The 24,795-nt window shown below is 47.6% G+C and overlaps 12 protein-coding genes across 12 annotated transcripts; 8 read left to right on the forward strand and 4 right to left on the reverse strand.

Moving 5' to 3' along the window:
* Positions 1-280: 280 nt before the first annotated feature.
* FSUBG_3787 (uncharacterized protein) lies at positions 281-1,198 on the forward strand (the record flags this gene model as incomplete). Its single annotated transcript, XM_036681705.1, has 1 exon — positions 281-1,198. The coding sequence occupies one exon, from the start codon at positions 281-283 to the stop codon at positions 1,196-1,198; it is 918 nt and encodes a 305-aa protein (XP_036540716.1).
* A 922-nt stretch (positions 1,199-2,120) lies between these two features.
* FSUBG_3788 (phloretin hydrolase) lies at positions 2,121-3,288 on the forward strand (the record flags this gene model as incomplete). The annotated part of the gene is made up of 6 exons (XM_036681706.1): positions 2,121-2,412; positions 2,462-2,584; positions 2,635-2,689; positions 2,741-2,985; positions 3,032-3,187; positions 3,236-3,288. The coding sequence occupies 6 exons, from the start codon at positions 2,121-2,123 to the stop codon at positions 3,286-3,288; spliced, it is 924 nt and encodes a 307-aa protein (XP_036540717.1).
* Positions 3,289-3,975: 687 nt separating this feature from the next.
* On the reverse strand, positions 3,976-4,430 carry FSUBG_3789 (uncharacterized protein; the record flags this gene model as incomplete). The annotated part of the gene is made up of 2 exons (XM_036681707.1): positions 3,976-4,133; positions 4,181-4,430. 2 exons carry the CDS (start codon positions 4,428-4,430, stop codon positions 3,976-3,978), a joined length of 408 nt encoding a protein of 135 aa, XP_036540718.1.
* Positions 4,431-5,323: 893 nt separating this feature from the next.
* Positions 5,324-6,129, forward strand: FSUBG_3790 (uncharacterized protein; the record flags this gene model as incomplete). Its single annotated transcript, XM_036681709.1, has 3 exons — positions 5,324-5,435; positions 5,484-5,998; positions 6,073-6,129. The coding sequence occupies 3 exons, from the start codon at positions 5,324-5,326 to the stop codon at positions 6,127-6,129; spliced, it is 684 nt and encodes a 227-aa protein (XP_036540719.1).
* A 303-nt stretch (positions 6,130-6,432) lies between these two features.
* Positions 6,433-7,410, forward strand: FSUBG_3791 (light induced alcohol dehydrogenase Bli-4; the record flags this gene model as incomplete). The annotated part of the gene is made up of 1 exon (XM_036681710.1): positions 6,433-7,410. One exon carries the CDS (start codon positions 6,433-6,435, stop codon positions 7,408-7,410), a length of 978 nt encoding a protein of 325 aa, XP_036540720.1.
* A 502-nt stretch (positions 7,411-7,912) lies between these two features.
* Positions 7,913-9,390, forward strand: FSUBG_3792 (transporter MCH4; the record flags this gene model as incomplete). The annotated part of the gene is made up of 4 exons (XM_036681711.1): positions 7,913-8,084; positions 8,135-9,055; positions 9,106-9,153; positions 9,200-9,390. 4 exons carry the CDS (start codon positions 7,913-7,915, stop codon positions 9,388-9,390), a joined length of 1,332 nt encoding a protein of 443 aa, XP_036540721.1.
* Positions 9,391-9,607: 217 nt separating this feature from the next.
* FSUBG_3793 (acyl oxidase) lies at positions 9,608-10,270 on the reverse strand (the record flags this gene model as incomplete). Its single annotated transcript, XM_036681712.1, has 1 exon — positions 9,608-10,270. One exon carries the CDS (start codon positions 10,268-10,270, stop codon positions 9,608-9,610), a length of 663 nt encoding a protein of 220 aa, XP_036540722.1.
* Positions 10,271-11,251: 981 nt separating this feature from the next.
* On the reverse strand, positions 11,252-12,444 carry FSUBG_3794 (uncharacterized protein; the record flags this gene model as incomplete). Its single annotated transcript, XM_036681713.1, has 2 exons — positions 11,252-12,251; positions 12,308-12,444. 2 exons carry the CDS (start codon positions 12,442-12,444, stop codon positions 11,252-11,254), a joined length of 1,137 nt encoding a protein of 378 aa, XP_036540723.1.
* A 2,094-nt stretch (positions 12,445-14,538) lies between these two features.
* Positions 14,539-16,635, forward strand: FSUBG_3795 (acyl oxidase; the record flags this gene model as incomplete). Its single annotated transcript, XM_036681714.1, has 1 exon — positions 14,539-16,635. One exon carries the CDS (start codon positions 14,539-14,541, stop codon positions 16,633-16,635), a length of 2,097 nt encoding a protein of 698 aa, XP_036540724.1.
* Positions 16,636-17,736: 1,101 nt separating this feature from the next.
* On the forward strand, positions 17,737-18,550 carry FSUBG_3796 (glutathione S-transferase; the record flags this gene model as incomplete). Its single annotated transcript, XM_036681715.1, has 2 exons — positions 17,737-17,906; positions 18,160-18,550. 2 exons carry the CDS (start codon positions 17,737-17,739, stop codon positions 18,548-18,550), a joined length of 561 nt encoding a protein of 186 aa, XP_036540725.1.
* A 110-nt stretch (positions 18,551-18,660) lies between these two features.
* FSUBG_3797 (alcohol dehydrogenase) lies at positions 18,661-19,701 on the reverse strand (the record flags this gene model as incomplete). Its single annotated transcript, XM_036681716.1, has 1 exon — positions 18,661-19,701. The coding sequence occupies one exon, from the start codon at positions 19,699-19,701 to the stop codon at positions 18,661-18,663; it is 1,041 nt and encodes a 346-aa protein (XP_036540726.1).
* Positions 19,702-20,271: 570 nt separating this feature from the next.
* FSUBG_3798 (allantoate permease) lies at positions 20,272-22,087 on the forward strand (the record flags this gene model as incomplete). The annotated part of the gene is made up of 6 exons (XM_036681717.1): positions 20,272-20,416; positions 20,470-20,651; positions 20,705-20,819; positions 20,869-21,039; positions 21,088-21,934; positions 21,991-22,087. 6 exons carry the CDS (start codon positions 20,272-20,274, stop codon positions 22,085-22,087), a joined length of 1,557 nt encoding a protein of 518 aa, XP_036540727.1.
* Between the last annotated feature and the right edge of the window lie 2,708 nt (positions 22,088-24,795).

Here is a 24,795-nt window from a genome sequence, read left to right on the forward strand (position 1 = left end):
GTTTTGGCGGTCGTTAAATTTTCGAGACTATTGGGGCGCTACTGCAATCAATTCAGTAGCGACGCTGTAAAATATGCTTATTTAAGTGCATCTTAAGTCGGTCTTGGTGGCCCGTGTGGTCAAACTATCGAGTCCAGACCCCCATGGTCATTTTAAAATACAGAATAAGAAGGATGAAAGCCCCTAGTTTACACTCGTGTCTTGAATCGCCTTGGGTCCATTCGCTCATTTCTATTCACCCCTCACACTCGTTTATTTTGTTCATCGAGATCAGCGCAAGATGGTTTCAAACAAGTTGTTTGTTGCTGCTTTTGCAGCCTTGGCTTCAGTGGCCAATGCAAGCCCCTGTAAGCCCTCGTTTACAAGGGCCATCACTACGTCTGCCGCCGAAACCGCTGCATCTTCCACTTATGCTGAGACCAGCACTGCGATTAGTGAGAGTGAGACAGCGACAACGGCCACTGATGCTACCACGGAGGCTCTCAGCACTGAAGCCTCTACGACTGTTGCCGAGAGTGCTACCACGACCACGGCTGTCGATGAGCCTCTTATCACCAACGCTGGCTTCGAAGATGGCACAACTGCCCCGTGGCAGTTGCTAACGGAGCACGAAGATTCCCTGGCTATTGGCAGTGGCTTCCAGAGTCCAGCTTCTGGTAAAGTGATGTTTGGAAGCGACGATGGCAGCCAGTATGCCACGTTTATTATCCAAAAGATCAATAAGCAAGCACTCAAGGCGGGCTCATATGACCTCCAAGGCCATACCCTCGTTGACAGCTTTAGCCAAAGCGGCGACGGCTGTAGTGTCATCATCGCCGCTTGCCTCACGGGATCTGGGCAAAGCTCAGTTCTCGTACCAGCTTCTATGTCCCGGGCAAGCGCTGAGAATTCCGAGGGTCACTGGTCCCAGTTAGAAACTACGTGTATCTTGACCGACGATATGCTAGCTGCGGATGAAGACATCAGCGTTGTGTTTGGATTCTTCTGTGCTAATTCGGCTGTCTACCTCGACTCTGTTGAGCTCAAGCCGGCTGCTGGAATCCCCCACCCCGACACTACCACGGTTGCCACCAACAGTGAGACTAGTATGGTAATTACTACCACTCAAGCGACTACAGTGGCCACCTCCACCGAAGGCTCGATACTCGCCACAGAAACTGCTACCACGACGACAACAGCCGATGGAGACAGAACCTAGAACCCTGGCTATCGACTCGCTCCGAGACCGTTGCCCGCGACACCAACAATCCCTTCGAATGTCCCGCTTCTGTACGACTCAAATTTGGAATCGATAACGACAAGACGTACTATAACCACTTTTACCAAAAGCTCGACACAAAAGACCTCAAAGCTGCTATTGGTTGTACCCTTGGACGCCCAAACAACTTCGATCGTGTTCCGGGCCTAACTGTAATGGATAGTCCTAGCGGCGCGGTGATCAACTGGGCCCCACTGGATACAATTTGCAGGCTTACGGAGGCCATGCTGTCTGAGCATGACTATTTGAGCATAACGTTTGAATTCAGATGTGCTGGGGTCGGTGCCAATCTCGATGCTTTAATATTTCGAAGTTATTTAGCATACCCACATATTAGCTATGTTGAGTTCCTTTATTGTGTACATAATTTTGATAAAGCTAGTCTTGTCAACGGATCAGGGAGCTTGTTCGATGAATCTTGGTCTGCCCGTGCTCTTATTATATAGAGGTATTTATTACAGCAACTAGTACAACTCCATCCTAGTAGTCGTTTCTCATAAACTGCTCGGTTGAGTCATTATGCTGGAAAAAGCTGTCTTTTTATAGCAATTTCGCATGGGTATGAACTCAATAAGCGAACAAGGTTCTCGCATCCCTGGATCTAGGTGCCAAGTGAAGCGACCTGCCTGACTCGAACATTTGAGTGGATATATGCGGCGACTGTGCTATTCAACCGCTGAGTAATCGGCAATGAGCCAGGTGGAACGTGTTGATCATTGCGAGTCACTCAGCGGCGGATTCGAATCACTGTCGAGCTATGACGTGGAGCTCTGGGGTATATAAACCATGCTCTCTGCTGCGTATCCCCTCGATATTCAGAAGACCATAGATCCCTTTTGTGTTACCTCCTCCGCACAGCGCCATGAAGATACAACTTGTTCCAGTTATCGCATGTGCATCGTCCTGCCTGGCGCAAGTCGCGGCCAATCCTCGTGATGGAAAACACTACTCGCCTATTCCACTCATCACCTTGTCCGAGAACTCGACGTCCGTTAATGTAGCGCCTTATCAGTCCAATACGTCGCTATACTATCTCGGCTATAAAGATGATGACTGGTCTCGGCCGTTTGCCAAATACTGGAAACCGGCTGTGAAGCAAATCTCGGATGAGGTGCAAAAGGGAATCACTGAAAGCCCCCATGCCAGCAGTCTGGGTATGTTGCCCATAGATCATGGATACGCCCCTGCTGACTTGTTCTATAGTTTTCAAGCCTCAAGAGGCGCCGCATTATCTAACTCAGCCCGGATACTTGCAGTTGGAGAACGGCTGGGCTGTGAGCGACGACAACAAACTGATGATAGCCGTTCGTACTGATATGGGCAATGGTATAGTAAAGTTTAACTATAGAAATATAGGCGCTTCTAACTATTGCCAGTCACGGGAGATATGTATGACTGGTGGTTTGGATGGCACCTTGTTGACCCCCAAAGGTATGGTTTCTTGCTTGCAATATGCTTTACTCAAGGCTAACGTTTATGCAGATATAAACTTTGGCATCCAGTCGCTCATCAATATGCTTACCGAATGCCGAATGCGATCGACTGGAGTAACAAGACCTTACCCGAGCGTTACATCGGATCATACTCCTGGATAGACGAGTTCATCGGTAACTTTGCCACTAAACTGACCGTCAACTTCGTGGATCCAGCAACTCTCGGGTTCAATACCAGTGTCTACGAGTCGCAGGGCATAGAGACTATCGTTACTGCTCATATTACAGGCAGTGGTATGTGAACCTGCCATATTCCATTTCTTCAGCTGACCTTTTATAGGGCATACTACCAACGTCACTGGTAACTCCTACCTCATGCATCAGATTCGCCGTAAGGACGATGGACAGCGAGAGCTGCGATCTCGATTCTTCCTTGACACCTTTACAGATACTCAAGGTCATGATCTGAGCGTTCATTGCGCTATTGAGATGTCACGTAAGTCCTAAATCCCCATTAATTATTGCAATCACTCATCAAGGATAGACTTGGCCACATTTCTGCCTCAGCTATTTGTTGAGTTCAAGAATACAGTCTGAGCTGAGGAGGATTGGGTGGTATTAATAAACTATATACCAACGTGTATCATGCTACCTCCCATTTGCTATTTGGAAGCTCTGCAACGCGATAAAGACGCCGTGAATAACACGGTATCATGTTTAAAGTCATGCAGAGAGAAGGCTCTCCATCTCTGCATATAATCAATAGCAATGAAGAACAGTCAGCCAGGGCCATATAATATGTCCAGCTTTCTCGAACCGGCACATAGATACGATACTGTCGACAAATAACATGGTCTATGACTAGTAGCAGTTTGAAGTGAGTACTTGAGAACTGGATATGGAATTGAAACTTGTTCGACAGTGTTCACGAACTCATACCATACACAAGCAATTACTCTTCAGCCTGGTGTTGATATTACTGAACACGACATGAACTAGCACACCTCCTCAAGAAACTCATGTAAGAAAAAATGGGAGACTGTCTTGGGGATTTGTTCGTCAGAGGTTGTCTTCAGTATAAGACTTTGGCTTGATGTTATCCTACTAGAGACATTTCCTAGACATGTTTCAACCTCGTATGTTGGGGTCTGGTCTAGTTCGCGCCGGTTATCTTAAGACTCATCGTCTAGCCACAGTACTATAGCTTGCTCTCGCGGAACCGTAACCATCAAGTTCCATTTGGTGAGCCCCCAAAGACCCCCCAACTCTCGACCGCGATTACTCCTACATATACACTTCCCTGGCCCCCAACTCCAAGAGGTCGTGTTCTGACAACTTCCCATCGTCGTAGGAGTTCTCCAAGTTCGCCAAATCATCAGCCTCCACTTTAGCTATGTACTCGCGGGCCTTGGATGGAAGCCTCATGGCGGTGGGAACCTCCTCTTGTAACGGTTAGCAATGTCTCGAAGGCGGAGAGTTGTCGACTTACTGAGATGAGGGTCCTTGGCAAGAAATTTCTCTGGAGTGGTGCTGGCTAGCTTGTCGTAATGCTCACCCCATACCTTGCGCCGATCTTTCTTTTCACCAGCTGTCTTGTCGTTCTTGTTGGATTTGATTATCATGTCGGTCTTGTTCTCATTAACATCTATAGACGAGTGTTCAGCAGCTTCGGGAGCAGCCTTGTTCGGCGTCGAGTGTTCCTTGCGACCAGCGGCATTCTTGGCAGAGTTGAAAGCCATTTTGAGGTAATGGTCTGTTGTTGCTTGAGGAGTAAGGTAGGTTTCGGGGTTAAATGTGTCCGGAACCGCGTACTAAGCAGTAAGGAAGCGAGAGAGCGAGATGTATTGATGGGAAGGAAGACATTTTAGATTTTGAGGCCGCCGAAAGGGAACGGAATGGGAAAAGCCGAGGTGCCAGTGTGTATCCGCGGTACGATTGCCATTCAGGCCACTGTGAATTGCTATACCACGACTGCTACGACAGCGGCAAATGGGATTCCCGTGAAGCTGACAGTGGCAGGTTACTGCCGTTGGACCCGAGACGAATAAGCCACTCTTGATTTCTTACCGATGGAGAGAGCGGTAGGGTTGAATAAGTCAAGATAGCTAATTTCTCTATGCTATTTAATCACAAGAGTGTAGAGGTCAGGCGGATACGAAAGAAGAGGGAAACAAAAGAGCTGGTCTCAAAGCTTCCGATATTGGGAAGTATATACTTGCCGCCTTTTCACTACGAAATGTATCAAGTTATATGGATGTGACTGAATTCTTGATTGGGGGCTTCAAGACACATCAATGGACACACATATGATCAAATACTTTGTTGGGCCTATAGCGCCAATGTCATCGTGCCACTGCAGCCAGGTAGTCAGTCAAAGTTGGCAAACCGATCCTCGAGGTAAGGACTTCGTGGCTGACCGGTATGAGATCAAAAGACTAACTCTATATGGACTAGTTCGGCTTGTGATCGAACCACTCATCTCGGTTATGCAGTCTGACAAGTCTGACTGTCAGAAAGTTGACAATATCAGCAGCTCTCCGTCATCTTTTCTCAACCGAAGTCGTCAGCTTTTTTTATTTCACCATAGCGTTCACTTAACTTTGCCCAGCCAGACTCAAGCATTTTATCCACCATGAAGCCCAACTGGGAGCCATTTGTGAAATCTACTGAGGATGATTGGACCGCTGTCCCAGACCCTGCCCAGCGAAAGCGGATCCAGAACAGGCTGTCCCAAAGAGCCAGGCGTATGTAATACGAGATCGCTCAGAATGGCTTCACTGATTTTGTTCTAGGGTCACGGCTTGTCGGTAAACAGAAGCAAGCGGCACAGTATGAGGTTAATGGTGAGGCGGGAGCCATTGTCAGAAGAGATGCAGGTTCTAGTCCCGGGCAGTCGTCTACAGAGGGCTCAAGCGTGGCTGTCACGGAAATGTTTGATGCAAGCTTCTTTCATACCCAATACACGTCCGAACAGCCCACAATGGACAGTCATTACCTCATCTTGACCGATCTGACCGCCGCCACCGCTCTGGCCGTCATAGCTCAGCGCCTCGACCTCGACTGCAGGCAGATACCAGGCTTCAACATTAAAGCCTTGGACGACAGTCTCCCGTCGGCTATAGCTCCCACTCAATTACAAAAAAGCGTCCCTCACCTGTCTTACCTGGACATGCTTCCCTGGGCATCGTTGCGGGACAAACTCCTCAAGTCTCTCTCTATTATCAACGAAGAGGAGTTTGCGCGTGATATGCAGTTTGGAAGCTTAAAGGTTTGGGGGACAGTTCCGTGGGACCCGATGGGATGGGAGGTTGGCGAAAGCTTTGCGAAGCGGTGGTGGTTCTTGATGGATAGTGGGATACTTCAGACGACTAACTTTTGGAGGTCTCAACGAGGGGAAAGGCCATTAACTCTGGCATCCCTGCAAAGCTGAGCAGTTAATTCCTTATCTATTAAATCGATTTCATGTTCTTTTCGATTATCTGGTAATTTCGAAGGAGGGCTGTTGCAGGGGAATGCATTCTGACCACAGTCTTTCTCGGCTACTTCGGTCTGACAGTCCGAATGAGCAGAGTGTCAGAATCTATGAAGCAAACAACCATATGAGATTGATAAGCTGAAACATATCCATATATAAAAAGAACAACAATATTTCCTCCTCATAACAAAATATTATGAAAGACACTTTTCCAGCATCGTTCTACTTGTACCCGACATTCTGACACTACCTCTTAATCTACCATCATGCAAGCTGCCTGGACGCAAATATTCCCACCCAAGCCTACTTTCACAGAAGACAATGTTTCTTCGCTAGAAGGTAGAGTCTTTATGGTGACAGGTGGCACTAATGGCGTTGGCTTGGAATTGGTCAATATGCTCTACTCCAAAGGAGGCACAATCTATCTCCCAGCCCGGTCCGCCACCAAAGCACAAAAGGCTATCGAGACCATCAAGGCCGCATACCCAGAGAGCACTGGCAACCTCAAGACTCTTCACATTGATCTCAATGACCTTGCCTCCGTGGCAGCCTGTGCTTCTGCTTTCCTTGCGCAGGAGACTCGTCTCGACGTGTTATGGAATAACGCCGGTATCAGCGCCGCACCATTTGATGAAGTTACGGCCCAAGGATACGAACCTCAAATGGGGATCAACTGCTTGGCACCATTTCTTCTCACCAAGCTCCTGCTCCCCGTCTTGAAGCAAACAGCCAGAAATAACCCTGGTCCCTCGACACGAGTCATCTTCACAGGCTCAGGTGTAATGGACATGATGGCCCCTCCTGGAGGTATTTCGCTGGTTGAGCTTACTCCCGGCAAACAATCCAAAGACCCAACACATAACTACACCATTTCAAAGACGGGGAATTGGTTCCTCGCCTCCGAATTCGACCGACGTGTGCGTTCAGATGGAGTTATTTGCATCTGCCAGAACCCAGGAAACCTGTCAACCAATATCTGGGACCGCGTGCCGTGGCATCTCAGGGTGCCGAACAAAGTCTTCCTGCACCCGCCTAAGCGAGGGGCTTACTCTGAACTATGGGCTGGGGTTAGCACAGAGATTAAGCTTGAGGATGGTGGTAGGTTTGGTATTCCTTGGGGAAGATGGCATCCAAGCCCTAGAAAGGACCTTGTCCAGAGCTTGAAGACCAAAGAGGACGGCGGTAGTGGGATCGCGGCGGATTTTTGGGATTGGTGTGATCAGCAGACCAAGGACTATGTATAAGGCGATGAGGTTTTCTTTTTCAGCATAAGTGTATAATGGGCATGGTATGGGGGTAATGAACTAGATTGAGCAATTAAGTTTTACGAATAAGTGAGCCCTCACTATCTTGGCTTCAAGGAAACAAGCCTAAGATCCGTACCTTGTGGCTCCGATCGAGCGAAGGAGTCCACAGGGAACAAGAGGAAGTGATGATGCACTCCGCGAAATGAACGCCCTCCCATGACAGAAACGGTTACCCTGCCCAGAAATGCATTTGTAATCTCCGATGATGAATCTCCCAAAGTGGAGTACGATCGCGGAGACCTGCGATTCTGATGTACCTTTTGGGTTAATCACATTTTGGGGTGCAATACCCGGCGTCGGATCGCGTATCCGACATCAGTCTTTTTTTTTCTCCAGTTCTCAACTTCAACTCCTTCTTGGCAACATCAGGCTGTCTTCTTCAAGATTAACTATCTTGGGAATTGCAGTGTAGCTGTTGAGGAAGTGAAGGCAAGCAACCATGTCTTCGCCGGAAAAGACTGCCGAAGCGACGGCAGCGAGTGAGCCACAGACTGCCACAACAAATGCGCCCTCTGTGTTGGACGACGAATCAGCGGTTGTAGACATTGAGAAGAGTTTCGCAGCTTGGGTATGTGTCTTTGGAAGCTTTTTGTTCCTGATGCCCACGTATGGTAAGTACAGCGCCACTTCAGCCCTCTTACCCGTTATTGACGTCGCCCAGGTATGATGCAGTCTGTCGGAACGTTCCAATCTTACCTCGAGCTAAATCAGCTCTCCGATTACTCAGCTGGTGATATCGGCTGGATCCCTGGCATGTACATGTTTGTATCAATGCTAGTCGCCATTCAAGTTGGTTCATTTCTTGACCAGCGCGGTCCTTTCGCTATGAGTATTGTTGGAGGAGGTGGGATTGTTATTATGTTTGTTCTGTTAGCTGAGTGCAAACAGTACTGGCACTTCATGCTGTGCTTTGGAATCTTTGGTGGACTATCGACTGCTATTGCTGGCACTATCCCTGTAGCAGTGGTAGCAAAGCTCTTTTCACGGAAGCGCGGCTTCGCTATTGGGATAGCTCTTACTGGCTCATCGACAGGAACAGTGATCTTCCCCATCATGCTTCGGTCATTGCTCCCGAAGCTCGGTTGGAGTTGGTCAATGAGAATACTGGCCTTTGTCATCCTCGGTATCTTCACTCTCGGAACGATTTGCTTCATTCCTTACCGTCGACTCGTCAAGCTCGTCAATATGCCGATAGCCAAGAAAGGCGGCCTCTCCCTTCTCAACTTCTCTGCCTTTCGGTCTGTAGCTTTCACGCTGGTCTGTGTTATGTTCTTTGCCACGCAATTTGTTCTATATGGAATTGGTGGTCTGTTGCCGACTTTTGCAATTCAGGCTGGCTTGACAGCCGAGACTGGCTATACGCTCGTCTCTATCATCGGCGGCGCTTCGGCTTTCGGTCGTGTCATACCGGGTTTGATTGGCGACAAGCTAGGCCATTACAATGTTTTGATATTTATGATGGCATTGACGTTGGTCTTTATGGGGACGTTATTTGTTCCCTTTGGCGATAACAGTGTCGTGCTGTATGTCTTCACAGGCATCTGGGGTTTTTGTTCAGGGGGTTTCTTATCTATAACCCCAGGTAAGATCCATCACCAATGATGAGAAGTAAAACATTACTAACAGTTTTAGTATGTGTCGGCAAGACATGTGAGCCAAAAGATTACGGACGATATTATGGTACGACCCCAGCTTACTAAACTTATGATGCCGCTAATCGATTTAGGAACCATGAACTTCGTCATCAGCTTCTCCCTACTTATTGCCATTCCAAGTAGCGGCACGATGATAGACAAGATGGGAACTCAAGCTCTCAGCGGCTTCCTGATGGGGGTTCTGGCTCTAGGCCTAGGCTGCTTGTTTGCATCACGCGCCGTCCTGGCAGGAAACTGGTTTGGAATCAAGACCAAGATTTAAAGCTTTCGAAGCGGAAAGACGATTTTAGACATGAAAATTGCGTATGAATAGACTATGAGTTTGAGTTCCAACACCACGGCCATCAGCTCAAGCATTCTCCAAGTAAATGACGGATCATGGGCTCGAGATTTCCTGGGCGGTGATGTTGGTCTCACCGGACTATTCGATTTAGTTGGTGGTCTAGGTACCGCAGTTCTAAGGCGAATTCATCGTGAGCCTAAACCTCTTTCGACACATTCCGATCCATGTCCCCTTCATTCAGCCTGGCAAGGACCAGCTCAGGCCGATGTTTCCTAACATCAAACGTAGTGAAACAATTCCGTGGCTCTAAAGTCTTATTCGCATCACAGAATGCATCGACTGGGAAAAGCCAAAAGCCAAAAGCCGGTCTGACAGTCATGCTGATGTCTTCATCCCGAGATTCTGGGGTTTCCGAAGCTGCAACGCTCTCTATCTGTGATTCTTGAGAAGGCCACGTACTTCCAGTCTTTGGTACCCATCCATTTTCCTCCCATTGCAACCAATCCTCGGCATCCCTAAGGTCACAGATCGTTCGACGGGGATTGAAGGCAAGTAAAAGACGGTACCGTTCTTCACACGGTCTTACTTCTATTGTTTCCAGAACTTGAAGCCATGAGCCATACAAAAGCTTGGGATTGCGGATGTGAAGATGGCTTAGATCATTTTCGACAGTGCGAGGATCAAGCCCAATACGATCGAAGTTGTGTGCCGTAGCGTGAATGGGTAATGACCTTTCGAAGAACGTCTTGCGGATTGTCGGCCATTCATCTTCGCCGCCAATCATCTGCCGAAGAGATACCTGGATAGAAATCAACCAAACTTCATCAAGCCCACTGATGACTTCCTTGAAGATCTTCATCTTAGAGGATTTGATTTCGGATGGCCTGATCGCGTTAAGGCCGTGTACGCGCCCCCCTAACTGATTGCGACAGAGTGCAAGGTTTCTGATCCCGATCTTACGTGGATCATGCTTCGTCTTCAAGTCGCAGACAAAATCAACTATCGCCATCGTGTCTTGCTCTATATGAAGAAAGTCATATTCAGGGTTGATATATATCGTTCCAGAAGTCCAAGGGGTGATGCGATACTTGGATACTTCGTCCGTCAACCAACAGGGCAGATGAACCCTTTGAAAAGAAAGCGTTACCTCTCTAGATTCTGCATTGACTCTGAGAAGTTTGCTAAGGAGTCGGTGGCCGGCGACGACGGGATAGTAGGGAGAACCATTCTCCCGGGGTTCTCGGGGAGGAAACTGAATGTCATTCCTATTACGGTTTGCAAAAAAGCTGGCGCGCGATCGGAGAAAGATCTTAATGATTCTGTGATGTCGGAGAGACCATGTCCATATCGAGACCCGTATCTCTGCTGGGAGTAAGGGGAACTGAGTGAATGAGGATGGCCCTGCAACATTAGGCCCAGGGTGGTTGAAAATCTCTGAATGACTCTGAGACATTTTATGATATGTATAAGATATTGCTTTTTGAAAGGAACGACGTGTTAGAGCATGTTGCGAGTGGAGTATGTTGAAAGTCGTAAGATTGTTGACAGTCCTTCATGCTGACGGCCGGACAAGGGTTCCGCGGGAAACCCTTGGGCCGTGGCGCAGCCAAGCACGGATGACAGCAGCGGCTAAGCGTTTCCTACCAATCATAATTATGCTCGTATAATTGGTCTAGATTAGCTAGTCCTAGGCATGTACGGAGTCGGCAGGGGTATGCGGCCAGCGCTGAAGGGAAGATGGTTTCTTGAAGACATGATGGTCAAATTGATCAACAGCTTAAAATTCATCAGAAATTCGATGTATAATCTATCATAACATGGTATAAAACATTTCGCTTCGTCAAAGATAATCACGACCTAAAGCACCCCAACCTCTAGCCCTCCCTCTCACAAGCCCCATATCATCCATGTTGAGGATTCCGATACCATTGTCTATCAACACCCTCCATGCGATATCCCTCACATTCGGTGGTTTTGAAGGAGTATCCCAGTACCGTGCCAACAGGCCACGAGCTTTGGCTTGCTCAATCTGCGTCAACGCCTTGTCAAGTTCTCTTGATGGCGGTGTATCCAGTACGCGCTGGAAGTTTGATCTGTAGAGAATAGCGTTCTGGAATCGTGTTGATGCAAAGTATGAGTTGGAGCGGTTGAATTTATATGTGGGAGGGTTTGTTGAGAAGTCATCGTCCATTGAGACAAGACTCTCGAGCTTGGCGTCCCAGAAGATGTCGCGATGGGTAGAGTTCATGGCCAGAACCGACTCGAAGGGGGTGTTTCCGGTTCCGACTACGGTGAGAGGTCGGATGATTCTCTCTGTTCCGTTCCAGTATGTCAAATAGCCAAGGTCTCTCAAAGGCTGCAGCTCAGCATTTAAAGCATCAAATGTTTCTGGGCCAGCTGTTTTGAGATCAACGAGGAGCGTGACGGTTTGTTTGGGTGCCATTTCGAAAAAGCCTTGCCAGTCATCATCCTTCACTCCCATGTTCCGCGCTTCCAACATACGCTGGAGGGGCTTCAGATACAATCCTTGTAGCGTTCGGTGAGGATTCACGCTCAATCTCGAATGCGCAACAAAAAGATTGCCATGTCGTAGATGGACATCTGCTTCGATGCTGATACACCCAGAGCCGAGGGCTTCAAACAGCGGGATATGCCGTGTGTAGTCATTGTGCGAGTGGATCGGTACAGGACGAGCGCTTCGGAGGAATGATTGATGATTATCGTCCCAAATTTCAGGACTGTCGTGACTGAGGTGACCGAATCGTAAATCGTAGGGATCGTTTGGTATACGGACCATTCCCGTGCCGAGGCGGGTGATGTAGATTAATTGGCTGATGGACCTGCAGACCATGAGTAAAGACCCTGAAAATGCTTGGCGAATAAATAAATGACTTACAGTATGAGCAACAAACCCGTAGCATACTTGAGCCAATTGGTCCTCATATGTCGCACAAAAATAACCCTGGGAGGATGTCTCCTCACGATAATCTCCTCCGACGAACTCGCATCATTGTAAGGAAGCCTCGACTCCATGATATATCCCTCGAACGCAGTGTCTACAGTCTCTCAAATCCGAGGAACGAAAAAGAGGGGTCTAACGGGGTAATAATTATAACCACCAACAGCGCTACCGAGCGAGTCTCAAGGGATTTCTGAAGTGGCTAGGCATATTTCCTCGGGTGCTACCCGACGAGGTTAGGGCCAGTGGAGAGGTTTACGCTTCCACCAATAGAAGCGATCAAGATTGGTCGAGACACGTTCTGGACCTGACCTTAGAACGCCGCGGGTTTTTCCATGTCACGATAGTGCCCTTTTGGCGCTACCGTTATACGACTGCGCCTTTTGGAGAAGCGTAAGCACGGCACGGTTTATGTGACGGGATAGGGGCCATGGAGGTGGTTGGTCGTTGGTGATTGAGTTTGGGACGCGTCAACGGTGCTGGAAGGATTCGAGGCAACAGAATAACATCAGGAGGTTTTGGAAAAGGTACCTGAGCCTCAGCTGAGACAGCGTGGTTTAAACGAGTATTCTCGGAGGTTTCTGTTTCAAGCTGCTCACACTAGATACGTTAGGATCATGTTTTTGTTGGTGCAGCTCCCGGGAATTCGGCACAACGCCCTCGACGTTGGAACTTTGACCTCCGACTCGGACCCTTGCATCGCACTCACGGAGCGCCAGTTTTCCGTCGGCAATTGGGCTTGTACGTCATCTCTCTGAGTACTTATATTTGACGTTTAACTTTCAGTAACAGTAATACAAAGTTTCTCCCGTCGTCATGGAAGAAGAAATGGTTCTTCTTCTTCGTCTGGATGATCTTGCAGGGCTGTACAGAGTACAGGCTCGTAAATCGCTAAGTTCACCCAAGTGGGGCGACCCATGTAGCACATCATGGCTGTCACGTCCGTCGATTTATTTATACGAAAGCTTATTAGAGATTGGTCCGCCCGCGGAATGCGTCGTGTCAATCTGTGAGAGGGATGCTTGGGAAAAGACTTCGCAGCTACGTCATCTCTGATATGCAACGCTGTGATGTAATTTTACGCGTCTCTCACTCTCGTTCGTTCATTTCCTGTTTCATTCTAGCTAGTTTGAGCCGCTGCTTTAAGTCATGCTAACTCTGCCTGTCAAGTGATATATTTTGGAAGTCGACACTTGGATATAATAGCAAGATAAACAAAGTAAAGCCGGGTTTTTTCATTTGAACAAGAGAAGATGGTATGCTTGCTGGAGAGCACTCGACGTGCGATCAGTATCAAATGTGAGCATCACAGGAAAAGCTAGGAGCATTGTAAACAGACATAAAGTTGAAAGTATCAGATTCCAGTTGAGATGTACCATTAAATTATTTTATGTGATTATACATTTCTCACCAAGTACTGTTCTGGCTTCACTGTATGAGATCAGCTCTGATGTTGTTTCTGAGCAGAGCATGAAACTTTGACTTACCCTGTAGAGGTGCTCTTACGGCGAAATCAGGGGCAAGGCCGATGGGTTCTAGACTCCACGGAAATTAGTTTCTCCATGTCTTGCGTGATAGTCTAGAACAGCAAAAATATCTCAGGCGTTAAACGGACTCATGCAGAGTGCTGAGCTAGAGAGTCATGGCCGGATCACCTGCCATTTGCTGTCACGAGTAAGTCGGAGCAAACCCCATGTATCATCTGGAGTACCCCGGACCGGACCCCATCCCATGCAGAACCTCGGCCTGTTATCTTATCTGATCGGATCAGGAAGAATAAAGATGCGAAATCTCCGTCGGAGTTTATCCATCTTTTGGGAGACAGGACAGCGGCACAGTTGAAGCGCAGGAGTGTCAGAAATTGCAAGAAAATAGTTACAGACAGTCTTATACGATCAATATCATAAAAATGTATTATAACAACATATCATGACTTCTCTCATCACGTATCAGCCACCGACATACCGAGGTACCCTCTAATGGCGTCGTCGTCATGATCCACTTTTTAAAAGAGCCGAGGTATCCAAGTCTTAGCCTCATCGATTTTCCGACATCGCTTGGACCGAGCGACGCCCCATAAAGTTCAAACTCCCCTTAATCTGACCATTCCATCATCAACCTTTCTCCTCCCTCATCAAAACCCGGGGTAAACTACATCCACAACAACAATGCCTCCGCAAAATCCAGACTGGGTCAAGGCCCTCAAACCCTCCGGCCCCCAAGGTTCAGAGCTTCTGGCCCAAGAACGCGCCAACTCTGACATCAACGTTGACCAGCTCTCTACTTTTCTCTTCACAAAGGAAGTCCTCGAGAGGAATGACAAGATTCTCAAGATTCTGCAGGCTGATCCTGTTTTTGACAAGGAGCAGAACTACTTTAGGGGTCGAACAGATAGACTTGAGGCTGCGCTTGCTAGAGCTAAGGCTTTGAGGAGATTATCTGTCAAGCACAACTGGAATGAAGAGGAGCATCACGCTGCCAATGATTTGATCAGCGAGCCTACGCCTTATGGTCTTCATGCAACTATGTTCTTGAAGACGCTTGAGGAGCAGGGTACACCGGCGCAGCATAAGCTTTTCCTGGAGAGAGCGAGAAACTATGAGATCATCGGATGCTATGCTCAGACTGAACTGGGTCACGGCTCTAATGTTCGTGGTCTGGAGACCACTGCTACTTGGAACCACGAGGACAAGACTTTTACTATTCACTCGCCTCACCTCACAGCTTCAAAGTGGTGGATTGGTTCTTTGGGCAAGGCTGCCAACCACGCTGTGGTCGTCGCGCAGCTTATCCTCAACGGCAAGCCCTACGGTCCTCATCCCTTTGTCGTCCCCATTCGCGACATGAAGACCCATGAGCCTCTTCCCGATATCCACGTTGGCGACATCGGTCCCAAGTTCGGTTACAACACCATGGATAACGGCTTCCTGCTCTTCAACAACGTCAAGATTCCCCACGTCAACATGCTGAACCGCTTCTCCGGCGTTGACCCCGAGACCGGAAAGTACATCCGTCCTTCGAACCCAGCTCTCATCTACGGAACTTTGACTTTCATCCGATCATCCATCGTTTTCCAGTCTGGTTCCGTTCTTGCTCGTGGTGTCACGATCGCTACACGATACTGCGCTGTTCGCCGGCAGTTCCAGGACCGTGATGCCGATGCTAGTGAGACTGGTGAGAACCAGGTTCTTAACTACACAATGGTTCAGCACCGTCTTCTACCCCTTCTCGCTTCTTCATATGCGCTTTTCTTCACTGGCCGCGCTATGATTAACCTCTACAACGCCAACCAGAAGCGCATGGCTCAACGCCGCGATGCTGGCGACGCTAACCGCAAGCCTGGTCCTGAGGAGCTCAGCCCTGGCAGTGATCACCTTGCTGATCTGCACGCCATCTCCTGCTCCCTCAAGGCCTTTGCCTCAACCACCGCTGCTGAGGGTCTGGAAGTCTGCCGTCGCGCTTGTGGTGGTCACGGTTACTCTGCTTTCTCCGGCATTGGCAGCTGGTACGCTGATTATCTTCCTACTGTCACATGGGAGGGTGACAACTATATGCTGACCCAGCAAGTCGCTCGATACCTCCTCAAGTCTGCCCGCGCTGTTCTTGCTGGCAAGGCTCCTGACAACGGCATCTCCCGTATCTTCAAGGAGTTTATTCGCCGACAGGACATCGGTGCTGCTTTCGACGTTCTCGACAGCGACCAAGATCTCGTTGATGCTTTCGCATGGCGCGTGTCATTCCTGACCTTCGAGGCTCTCAAGCATCGTGATGAGGAGAAGCAATCCTGGAACAGTCTCCTCATCGACTTCTGGCGTCTGTCCACCGCATACGCCCAGTACCAAGTCGTCAAGAACTTCCACGAAGCTCTCCAAGACGAAGCCACCAAGAAGTCCCTCGACCCCAACACCCTCGCCATCATGCACAAGCTCTTCGAGCTCTTCGCTCTGCATAACCTCCAGAGCTCCGCCTCTGAGTTCTTCACCAGCGCCGCCACAACAGTTCGCCAAATCCAGCTCGCCCGCACAAAGCGAACTCTCTCCCTACTCGATGAGATCCGACCTCACGCCGTCAGACTCGTTGATGCCTGGTCGTTCCCTGACTGGCAACTTGACAGTGCCCTTGGTCGCTATGACGGCAAGGTTTATGAGGACTTGTTCCATCGTGCTTCGGAGGTCAACCCTGTTAACGACATTGTGTTTGATCCTTATCCCGAGTCCGATGTACTGTTCCGTAAGAACGGCAGTGGTCCTAAGGCGAAGTTGTAAGAGAGAGCGCTTGATACCTGTACTCTAAAATGGTGTTACCTAGTCTTTTGTATTGTTATTTATATAGACAGAGGAATATTAGCCTTCTTATGCTTATTTAGATCCTTGTTGGTCTATGGAACTCTTGTCTTATTCGTGTAAGAGGACTCGGCGATGATCTCCGTGGATATTTCCGTAGAATCAGTCTGAAGGGCTGCCAGCTTGCTGTCCGCGGAGCTGAGCCTTTACACGACCATGATAGATCGGCCAATCAAATGTGCAATGTATTTCCTATACTAGGACTTAAGACTTGTATAAAACCGTCCCTGTTTGTTCAAAGGGGCTGGTCTTGTACCTCATATTGAGCCAAGGAACATGTGGACTGCTCTATCGGGCAACAGTATTAACGTTAACCTTGTCCCCAACTCTACGACTATTCGAGACGCTGGTATAACGTGCTTATCTATGGCTTCCGAAACTATGGCAGAAGCGGTTGACACTATGAATCTTACGATGTCATTGGCGCTCACAAGGATACCAAGGACACGATCATCACCTTACTCGCAAGACACATGGGTGGTAGCATTGATTTCTTCGCTATGGGCAAACATCCCTACGAACTCAATGATACCCGAGTCCCGAGCTGTATTCTTTCTCAGTCAACAAGAGCAGCCGAGTAACGTCATTCTGTATCATTGCTCTATCACTCCGGTATCTCATCCTTGTATAGCTAACCATATAAATCTACTGTACAAAGCTCATAGGTTGAGGAACAGCTTCCAGATTCAACAGAAATTTCTCTATTAACGAGAGTGATGACTTTGCTGCGTCTTGCTTAAAACTCGACACTTTATTTATGGCTTTCTTATCTATCAACTCAACATAGTAGCTAGTTATGCCTTATCAAGCTTAGATTCGGCTAGTACGGGATGATATGGCAATTCTGACTGGTTCGTTGCCACCGCATTTACACAGCAGCAGAAATGCTACTAATTATAGCACGAATGAGCTCCAGGCAACTCTGCTCCCAACATCTTTTATGCAACGTCATCCTTCAGACCTCGGACCAAATCATCGACTCCTCGCTTCTCAACTTCGTCAACCTGGAGCAACTGCAGCACAATGGCCACCGAAAGACAGCCTGAGATTATCTTGTATGATCTTGCATGTATCAAGAACATATGCTTCTCGCCCGTCGTTTGGAAGATCCGCTTGATGCTCAACTACAAGTGCATTCCTTACAAGACCATATTCCTTGAATTCCCCGATATTGAGCCAAAGCTCAAAGAGCTGTAAGTTATCGGATGATTGAATCAATGCACTTAATGGTTCGCTTCTATGACGAGCTGACAAGCGAAAACCAGCGGCCTGGAGCCTCATGACTCTAGCTCTGGCTCCGCTCGTTACACTGTCCCAACAATCCACCATGTCCCCACCGGCAAATACATCATGGACTCACCCGCCATCGCCGAATTTCTCGAATCGACCTATCCAAACCCTCCAATCCTTCTGAGCTCTGAGCTCGGTCGCGAGAAAAGCAACCAGAGCCCGCAGTGCCGTCGGCCCCGCATTCCGCATCTCCGTCACGCCACGCGAGAACCTCATCCTGTCGCCACGAGCTCAAGAGTATTTTCGAGCCAAGAATGAAGCTCGAATGGGATGCAAGCTGGAAGACTTGATGAATACAGAGAAAGAGAAGAAGACATGGCAAGCTGTTGCGGACAAGATGAGCGAGCTGAGTGATTTGATGCTGACGAACAAGGACAAAGGGCCCTTCTTGCTTGGTGAGAAGCCGAGCTACACTGATTTCTTCATTGCTGCTTCGCTCCAATCGGCAAGAACTATTGATGAGGAGATCTTCCAGCGTTGTGCTGCATATCCTGGCTTCAAGGCAATCTACGATGGTTGCATTCCTTGGATGGAGACAAAGAATTAGGTCAAGGAGTAGTTTGACCTTATGGTATTGACCTAGTAATATCTACCTAGTAGTATATAGGTCGTAGTATTTAGGTAGGATAGTTATAGACTCAGCTCCTCCTATTTACTCTACTTAAACAGGTGTTTATTCACTGGTGTAACGGCATCCCTGCCCTCCAGAACTGCCATAACATTCTCCATAGCCAACCTCTCAAACCCAATCGACGTATCAAGCGCACCACCAGCAGTATGACACGTCAAAGACGCATTCCTCATCTTCTGCAACCTCGGATTCGGCCTCGGTTCATCCTCAAAAACGTCCAATCCCACTGCAAACAAATGTCCAGAATCCATAGCGTCAGCCACAGCTTCTTCGTCCACCAGACTCCCGCGCGCAACATTCACCAGCCGTGATCCTTTTTTCATCTTGGATATCTCTGCACATCCGAGGATCTTCTTCCCGCCTGCCCCGGGAGCAGCTATGACGATGCAGTCGGCGATGGCGAGCATGTCTTCGAGCTTTGGGTAGTTTGTTGCTTCGATGGCTGCTTCTTGCTCTGGGGATTTAGGAAACGGATCGTAGTATGCAATGCGCATTCCAAGAGCCTTGTAAGTCTTGAGGGCAATCTGATAACCAATGTTGCCGAGACCAATAATCCCTAGAATGTGGCCACGAGGGTTGAATGCCGTAAGTTGCGTGTGAGCATGTGCATCTAGAAATTCCTCTTCGCTGCCTCTGGCAGCCATATTGCTCCACTGCATATTCCTAAACACAGAAATGATATGGTAAAGCGCCATGTCAGAAACAGCTTCCGTCGAAGCAGCTGCTCCGTTGCAATAAAGGATACCGTTCTCGGCCATGATATCAACGTCAGCCCAGTCATACCCAGCGCCGGCTGATGCGTAGACCTTCATGGACTTGGGCAAGAGTGGAATTAGCTCTTTGTCCCAGCGTCCCATTTCCCCGCCTGTGATCCAAAAGGGTCGCATGACAGCTTGGAAATCGCCCCATTTCTTTTGGCGAAGAGCAGCGAGAAAGGGACCGCGTTGGCGTTCTTCCGCTGAGGGGCGGATGACAGTAAACTTTGACTCGAGCTGTTTGTAGAGATCGTGGTTGTACTTGATTGGGTCTCCAATGTGGAGGATTATAGGTTTGTCGGCTGAAGGCATGATGGGAGCTGAAGAGATAATATCTGAAGGTTGGGATATGATGCTAAAGAGATTCCCTTAACGCTTTTGTCAAGAAGGTATATAAACGACACCAGCACAAGAGCGTAATATTGATCTGTGGATCGACATCGATCTTCGCTCCGAGCTCTCCATGTTCCCCGCGTCTTCCTTCCCACTATCTCCTCCCATGCAGGTCGGATGTCGCCATTACTACCTGACTATCACCAATACAACGCGTTCATCTCGTCGGCTCGGCTACACACAACAAACGTCCCTTCTAGCGCATCCAACTCATCGGATAACGGCTCGGAATGTTGTTGGATTGGTTCGAGTTGAAGATCTACATGATTCATGGGGTTACGTTGCATGGTTCTTTTCCCCGCTCGTACTGGTTTCCCCAGACTATCTCCCCCATACCCCAGGTTCTGGCCGTAGGAATCTCGGCAAGAAATGCGATGGCTCGCCTGGGTAGATTCATCGTGTTGATAAATAAGCTTGAAAATGCTCTCGATTTCGCTGCTTGATTAGTGTAATCTTGTGATCAACTTATCAACGAAATTATCTGTCATCATGGCTGATATCAAAGAGACAGGCGAGGAACTCCATCTGGAGACTCTTGGTGGAGAGACAGCCAATATCGAGAATCGCGACATCAAGGAAAAAGCCCTCGTTCGAAGAATCGACAAGCGAATGATGCCACTAATGATGCTTCTCTGTAAGTACTGACTCCCTTGATTTTATCAGGAAGAGCTAACATATTCTTCAAAGATATCCTCAATTACCTCGACAGAAATAACATCGCTACCGCCCGCCTCGGTAATTTCGAAGCAGACATCGGTCTTGTGGCCGAGCAATACAACACCGTCATCAGTATCTTTTTCGTGGGTTACATCCTGACTCAGGTACCCACTAACATGATCCTAAACAAGATGCGACCGTCGATCTTTTTGGTATGTTTCCGAGTCAAAGGCTTGGTCGGTACGATGCTAACTTGGATTCGTAGCCTTGTATCATGGTCTGTTGGGCAACTGTTAGTGCTTGCACGGGTGCTGTGCAGAGCTATCATGGAATGATTGCATTGAGATTCATCCTTGGATTTGTTGAAGCACCGTTCTTTCGTAAGTTGATCAATCGCTTTGGTGACGTGTATTTAATTGACTTGAATAGCTGGAGCGCTGTTCCTGTTTAGTTCATGGTATACTAAAAAAGAACTCGCGGTTCGCATCTCGGTTCTGTATGCAGCTGGTCAAATGGCTGGTGCCTTTGGCGGTCTTCTAGGAAGTGCCATAATGGCTGGTATGGACGGCAAAGCTGGCTTAGCCAACTGGCGATGGCTCTGTATGCCCCTCTTCCTAATATTATATGTCCCGACTAACAAGCGTCTAGTCATCATCGAAGGCTGTGCCACTTATCCCGCAGCCATCGTGACATACTTCGTCGTTCCAGATTACCCAGCAACGACAGCCTGGCTCAGCGATGAAGAACGCCGCATTGCAGTCCTACGTATGGCTGAAGATGCCAGTAAGGAAGATGACCGAGCCGATGTATCAGCTTGGGAGGGTGCTAGAATGGCCTTCACTGATCCTGCTCTTTACATGATATGGATCATGCAGCTTGGTCTCAACACGGCGGCAGCCTTTACGAATTTCTTCCCTACTATTGTCAAGACTCTGGGCTACAGCTCGACTATCACTTTGCTGCTCTCTGCGCCACCGTATGTATTTGCTGCGGCCCTGGGAATCACCAACTCTTGGCATAGCGATCGCGTGAATGAGCGATGGCTACATGTTGTTTGGCCGCAGATATTCTGCAGTATCGGGTTCATCATCTCAGCTGTGACTCTCAACATGGCTGCTCGATACATCTCGACATTCGTGATGATGTCAGTCTACGGATCCTTTGGTTGCATCTTGTCTTGGGTATCTTCGTCTTTACCGCGTCCATCGACAAAGCGCGCTATCTCATACGCTGTTGTTAACGCTGGATCTAATCTCGCATCTATCTACGCATCTTATTTCTATCCTTCATCTCAAGGTCCGCGATATTGGCAAGCAAACGTCGCAAACGTAGCATTCAGTGGCCTTTGCATTGCTATGGCAACTATTCTCAGATTTTTCCTTGCTCGGAGAAACAAGAAGCTGGAGAAGGCCAGAGAGCATGATCTTCAGCATGAGGGTACTCTGAGTGGCAGTGAAACAAGGCTGCTTGTTGAGAAGTGGCAGTGCGGAACTGAGTATGTCTTTACACTGTAGATGGGCTAACGTCGATTAAGTATAAAACAATTTATAGAAAACCACAAAAGACATTCTGTTATGTGATAAGACCTGAGATAATTATCAACCCCCCAATCGTTATGGACTTTCTTGGTGCTACAGATAAGAACTAAAGAGTATCAACCCTCTTTTATTACCTTACTCAGTGCACTGGAATGTTCCACCCTGACTTGGGCCATTCTGCTGCAACCTTGCACAATTGAAACACGAACTGTCTTTGGCCACAGCATCCTTACACAAATTATAGAATAAGTTTCCGTCGATCTTACCAAAAATACTTTGTAGCTACCACAATATTAGAAGACTGTCAGTATTCAAATTTAGTTACGCACAAAAAGTCCTTGAAATCTTGGCCCAGGGCCTCTGTCACGTCTAAGCCAGGGTTCTTTAGATGTCGCGTCATAACTCGCCGGACCTGCCACAAACAGTTAAACACTATAGCACATAACGAAGAGACTTCTGGAACTGACCGTAGACAAAGCTGTAAGAGTCACCGCACGACTTAGCAACGAGCGATGTTTTAGTATCATCGAGAGCCCCGTCAGTTTTCGTCTGGCAGGCGCAGTAGTCATAACTAGCCGCAGCGGCAAGTGATCTGATTTATATACATAAGCAGGAAATCTTTCAGCTTAGTTTAGAGCATTACTTACAAAAAACAGCTGATAGCCAGTGCCAATTCCTTTGTAGGTAGCATCATGATGGTTGGTTGAACGAAGTTGGCTTTGTAGTTATTTGTGAGTTGCAAGTGAGGATGAAGTTATTCTAAAGAAAGATCTGGGGCTCACATGGATATAAATACTTTAGTTATAAGTAGACTACCGTCAACGTTCTGGAATAACAGGCTGAGTGTCAAGGACCGAAAAGATTTGTAATCGATAGTTTTTGCATTAAAGTAATACCCCTGTAAGGTTTATAATATGTATTTACTCGTATATGTGGCCTAAACTTAAACACATGCTATACGCGGACCGAGGAGAAGACATTTCCCCTGTGAGGCCGACAGTTACAAAGACAGATAGACAGATCATGTATAGTTTCGCGCTAAGGAAAGTAAAACACAAGTTCCAAGTGTGACCTGGGCCAACGTAGTATCAATTAGCCAATAATGCCAGGACAATTAGGTGCATGGGCATGCGCACTGACAGACTCGGAAACACAGAACTCCAAGCCAGCATCGGTGTAAATCACTGCCTCTTCTCGAAGCGTAGAAGCCATAAAGTTTAAGTTATTAAAATAAAAACCGCACATTATACCAGCGAAGCGTGAAACTTTGATAGCCAATGAGCAACTACCAGATGGTAGACAAGATATCCGAACCATCCGCGCCATGTGAAGTATATGTGAAATTAGAAATTGTCGGGAACAGGGCTAAAGACTGTATTCTCTGGCTCGATCTGAAGTTTTAAGTCTGGAAAATTATATAAACATCGCCTCATCCTCCTGCTAAAGACTTCCACAATTTTCTTGAGTACACAAAATTCTGAGTCAGTAATCAACATCAAATTCACCATTGTCCCCAGCCAATATGAGACCTGATCTTTATATTTTGTGGTTTGCCGCTGCATCTGTCCCTGTGTCAGGACGAACCATTCCTTCTGAAGTGTCCGTATGAAATTGCCTCGCATTCTGTTCTTTTGCTGATTACAATTAGGCTTGAGTCTGATCTCTCAGCAAGTGTTGCGCATCCTCAACCAGACCGTTTTGGCCTTGAGAAGCGAAAATTTAGGCAGCAAAGAGTAAGAGTCAACTTGATCGTCACCCTGGCTCAAGCAACCGACCTTATCTTGAATGTTTTTGTACAAACCAACTCGAACGGACGTGTCTCTATTGTTCCAGAGCAAGTGGATCTAGGTTGGATTCTGAGTAACCCTCAGGCAACTGGCGGTTCTAACGAGTATGCCTCTATGCTGAGTATAATTCGACCTTGGGGACGGGCTAGCGTCCAACCTTCTGGAATGCGGTGTTCGGGTCCTGGATGGGTGTTGTGAGCGACAGTGTCGTGAACGAGAGGGTCAGGAGATGCAACATTCTTTAAACTGGTGCGGCTGAGTAGACTTTCGAAGGTCTTTTCAACGTTATACATACCTCTACATACATCCCGTATATAGTGAGGGAACTACCTGCTGGGTTCGGCTTGAGTGCAACTTTCATGACAGCTTCTCGTCGTATGTTCAACATTTCGAAACTTACACGCATTAGCAAATGTAGAAGTGACCAGCCCAGGCTGACACAAAGCCGGGAGGGGGGGACAATTATAGGGCGTAGATACTTATATAGAATAACAGATTTTCGATTGAGTCGCCTGTTGTGTGCTACTTCTTTTATCCTCCCGTCACTCAGACCGCTCCATGATCGAGGAGATGGGATCTGTAGCAGAACAGGTGAAAGCAGAACGAGACTGGTTAGAAAGCTTTGGTAGTGATAGCAAGTGCTATCTAACGAATGCCAAAACAAGCAGTTTACATAGCAGAAACTGGAAAAAGCTCAGGAGGCGATATGACTCTGGCACCTGTGACGGCTACCGATAAGGAGGTTGTCTTTATGAGAAATACTTCAGACTTCATATAAGTATAAAATAAAAAAAAGGAAAGATTTTATATAAGAAAATATAATAAGAAAGAGTCTATTAAAAGTAAAAATTAAAATAAAAGAAAAACAGTATTACCTTTCTATAATAATAATAAGCAAATTCTAAAAGTAGTTTATTAATTTAATAAATTATATTCTTTAATTTTATATTTTAAAATAGTAATTATTAACTACTATATTGGAATACTGTCTGCATGACCAAGCTCCACGTAGAGACTGGCTTTGTCGACTC

This window comes from Fusarium subglutinans, assembly GCF_013396075.1.
Source record: "Fusarium subglutinans strain NRRL 66333 chromosome Unknown NRRL66333_c0000032, whole genome shotgun sequence".
In the NCBI taxonomy this organism is placed as follows: Eukaryota; Fungi; Ascomycota; class Sordariomycetes; order Hypocreales; family Nectriaceae; genus Fusarium; species Fusarium subglutinans.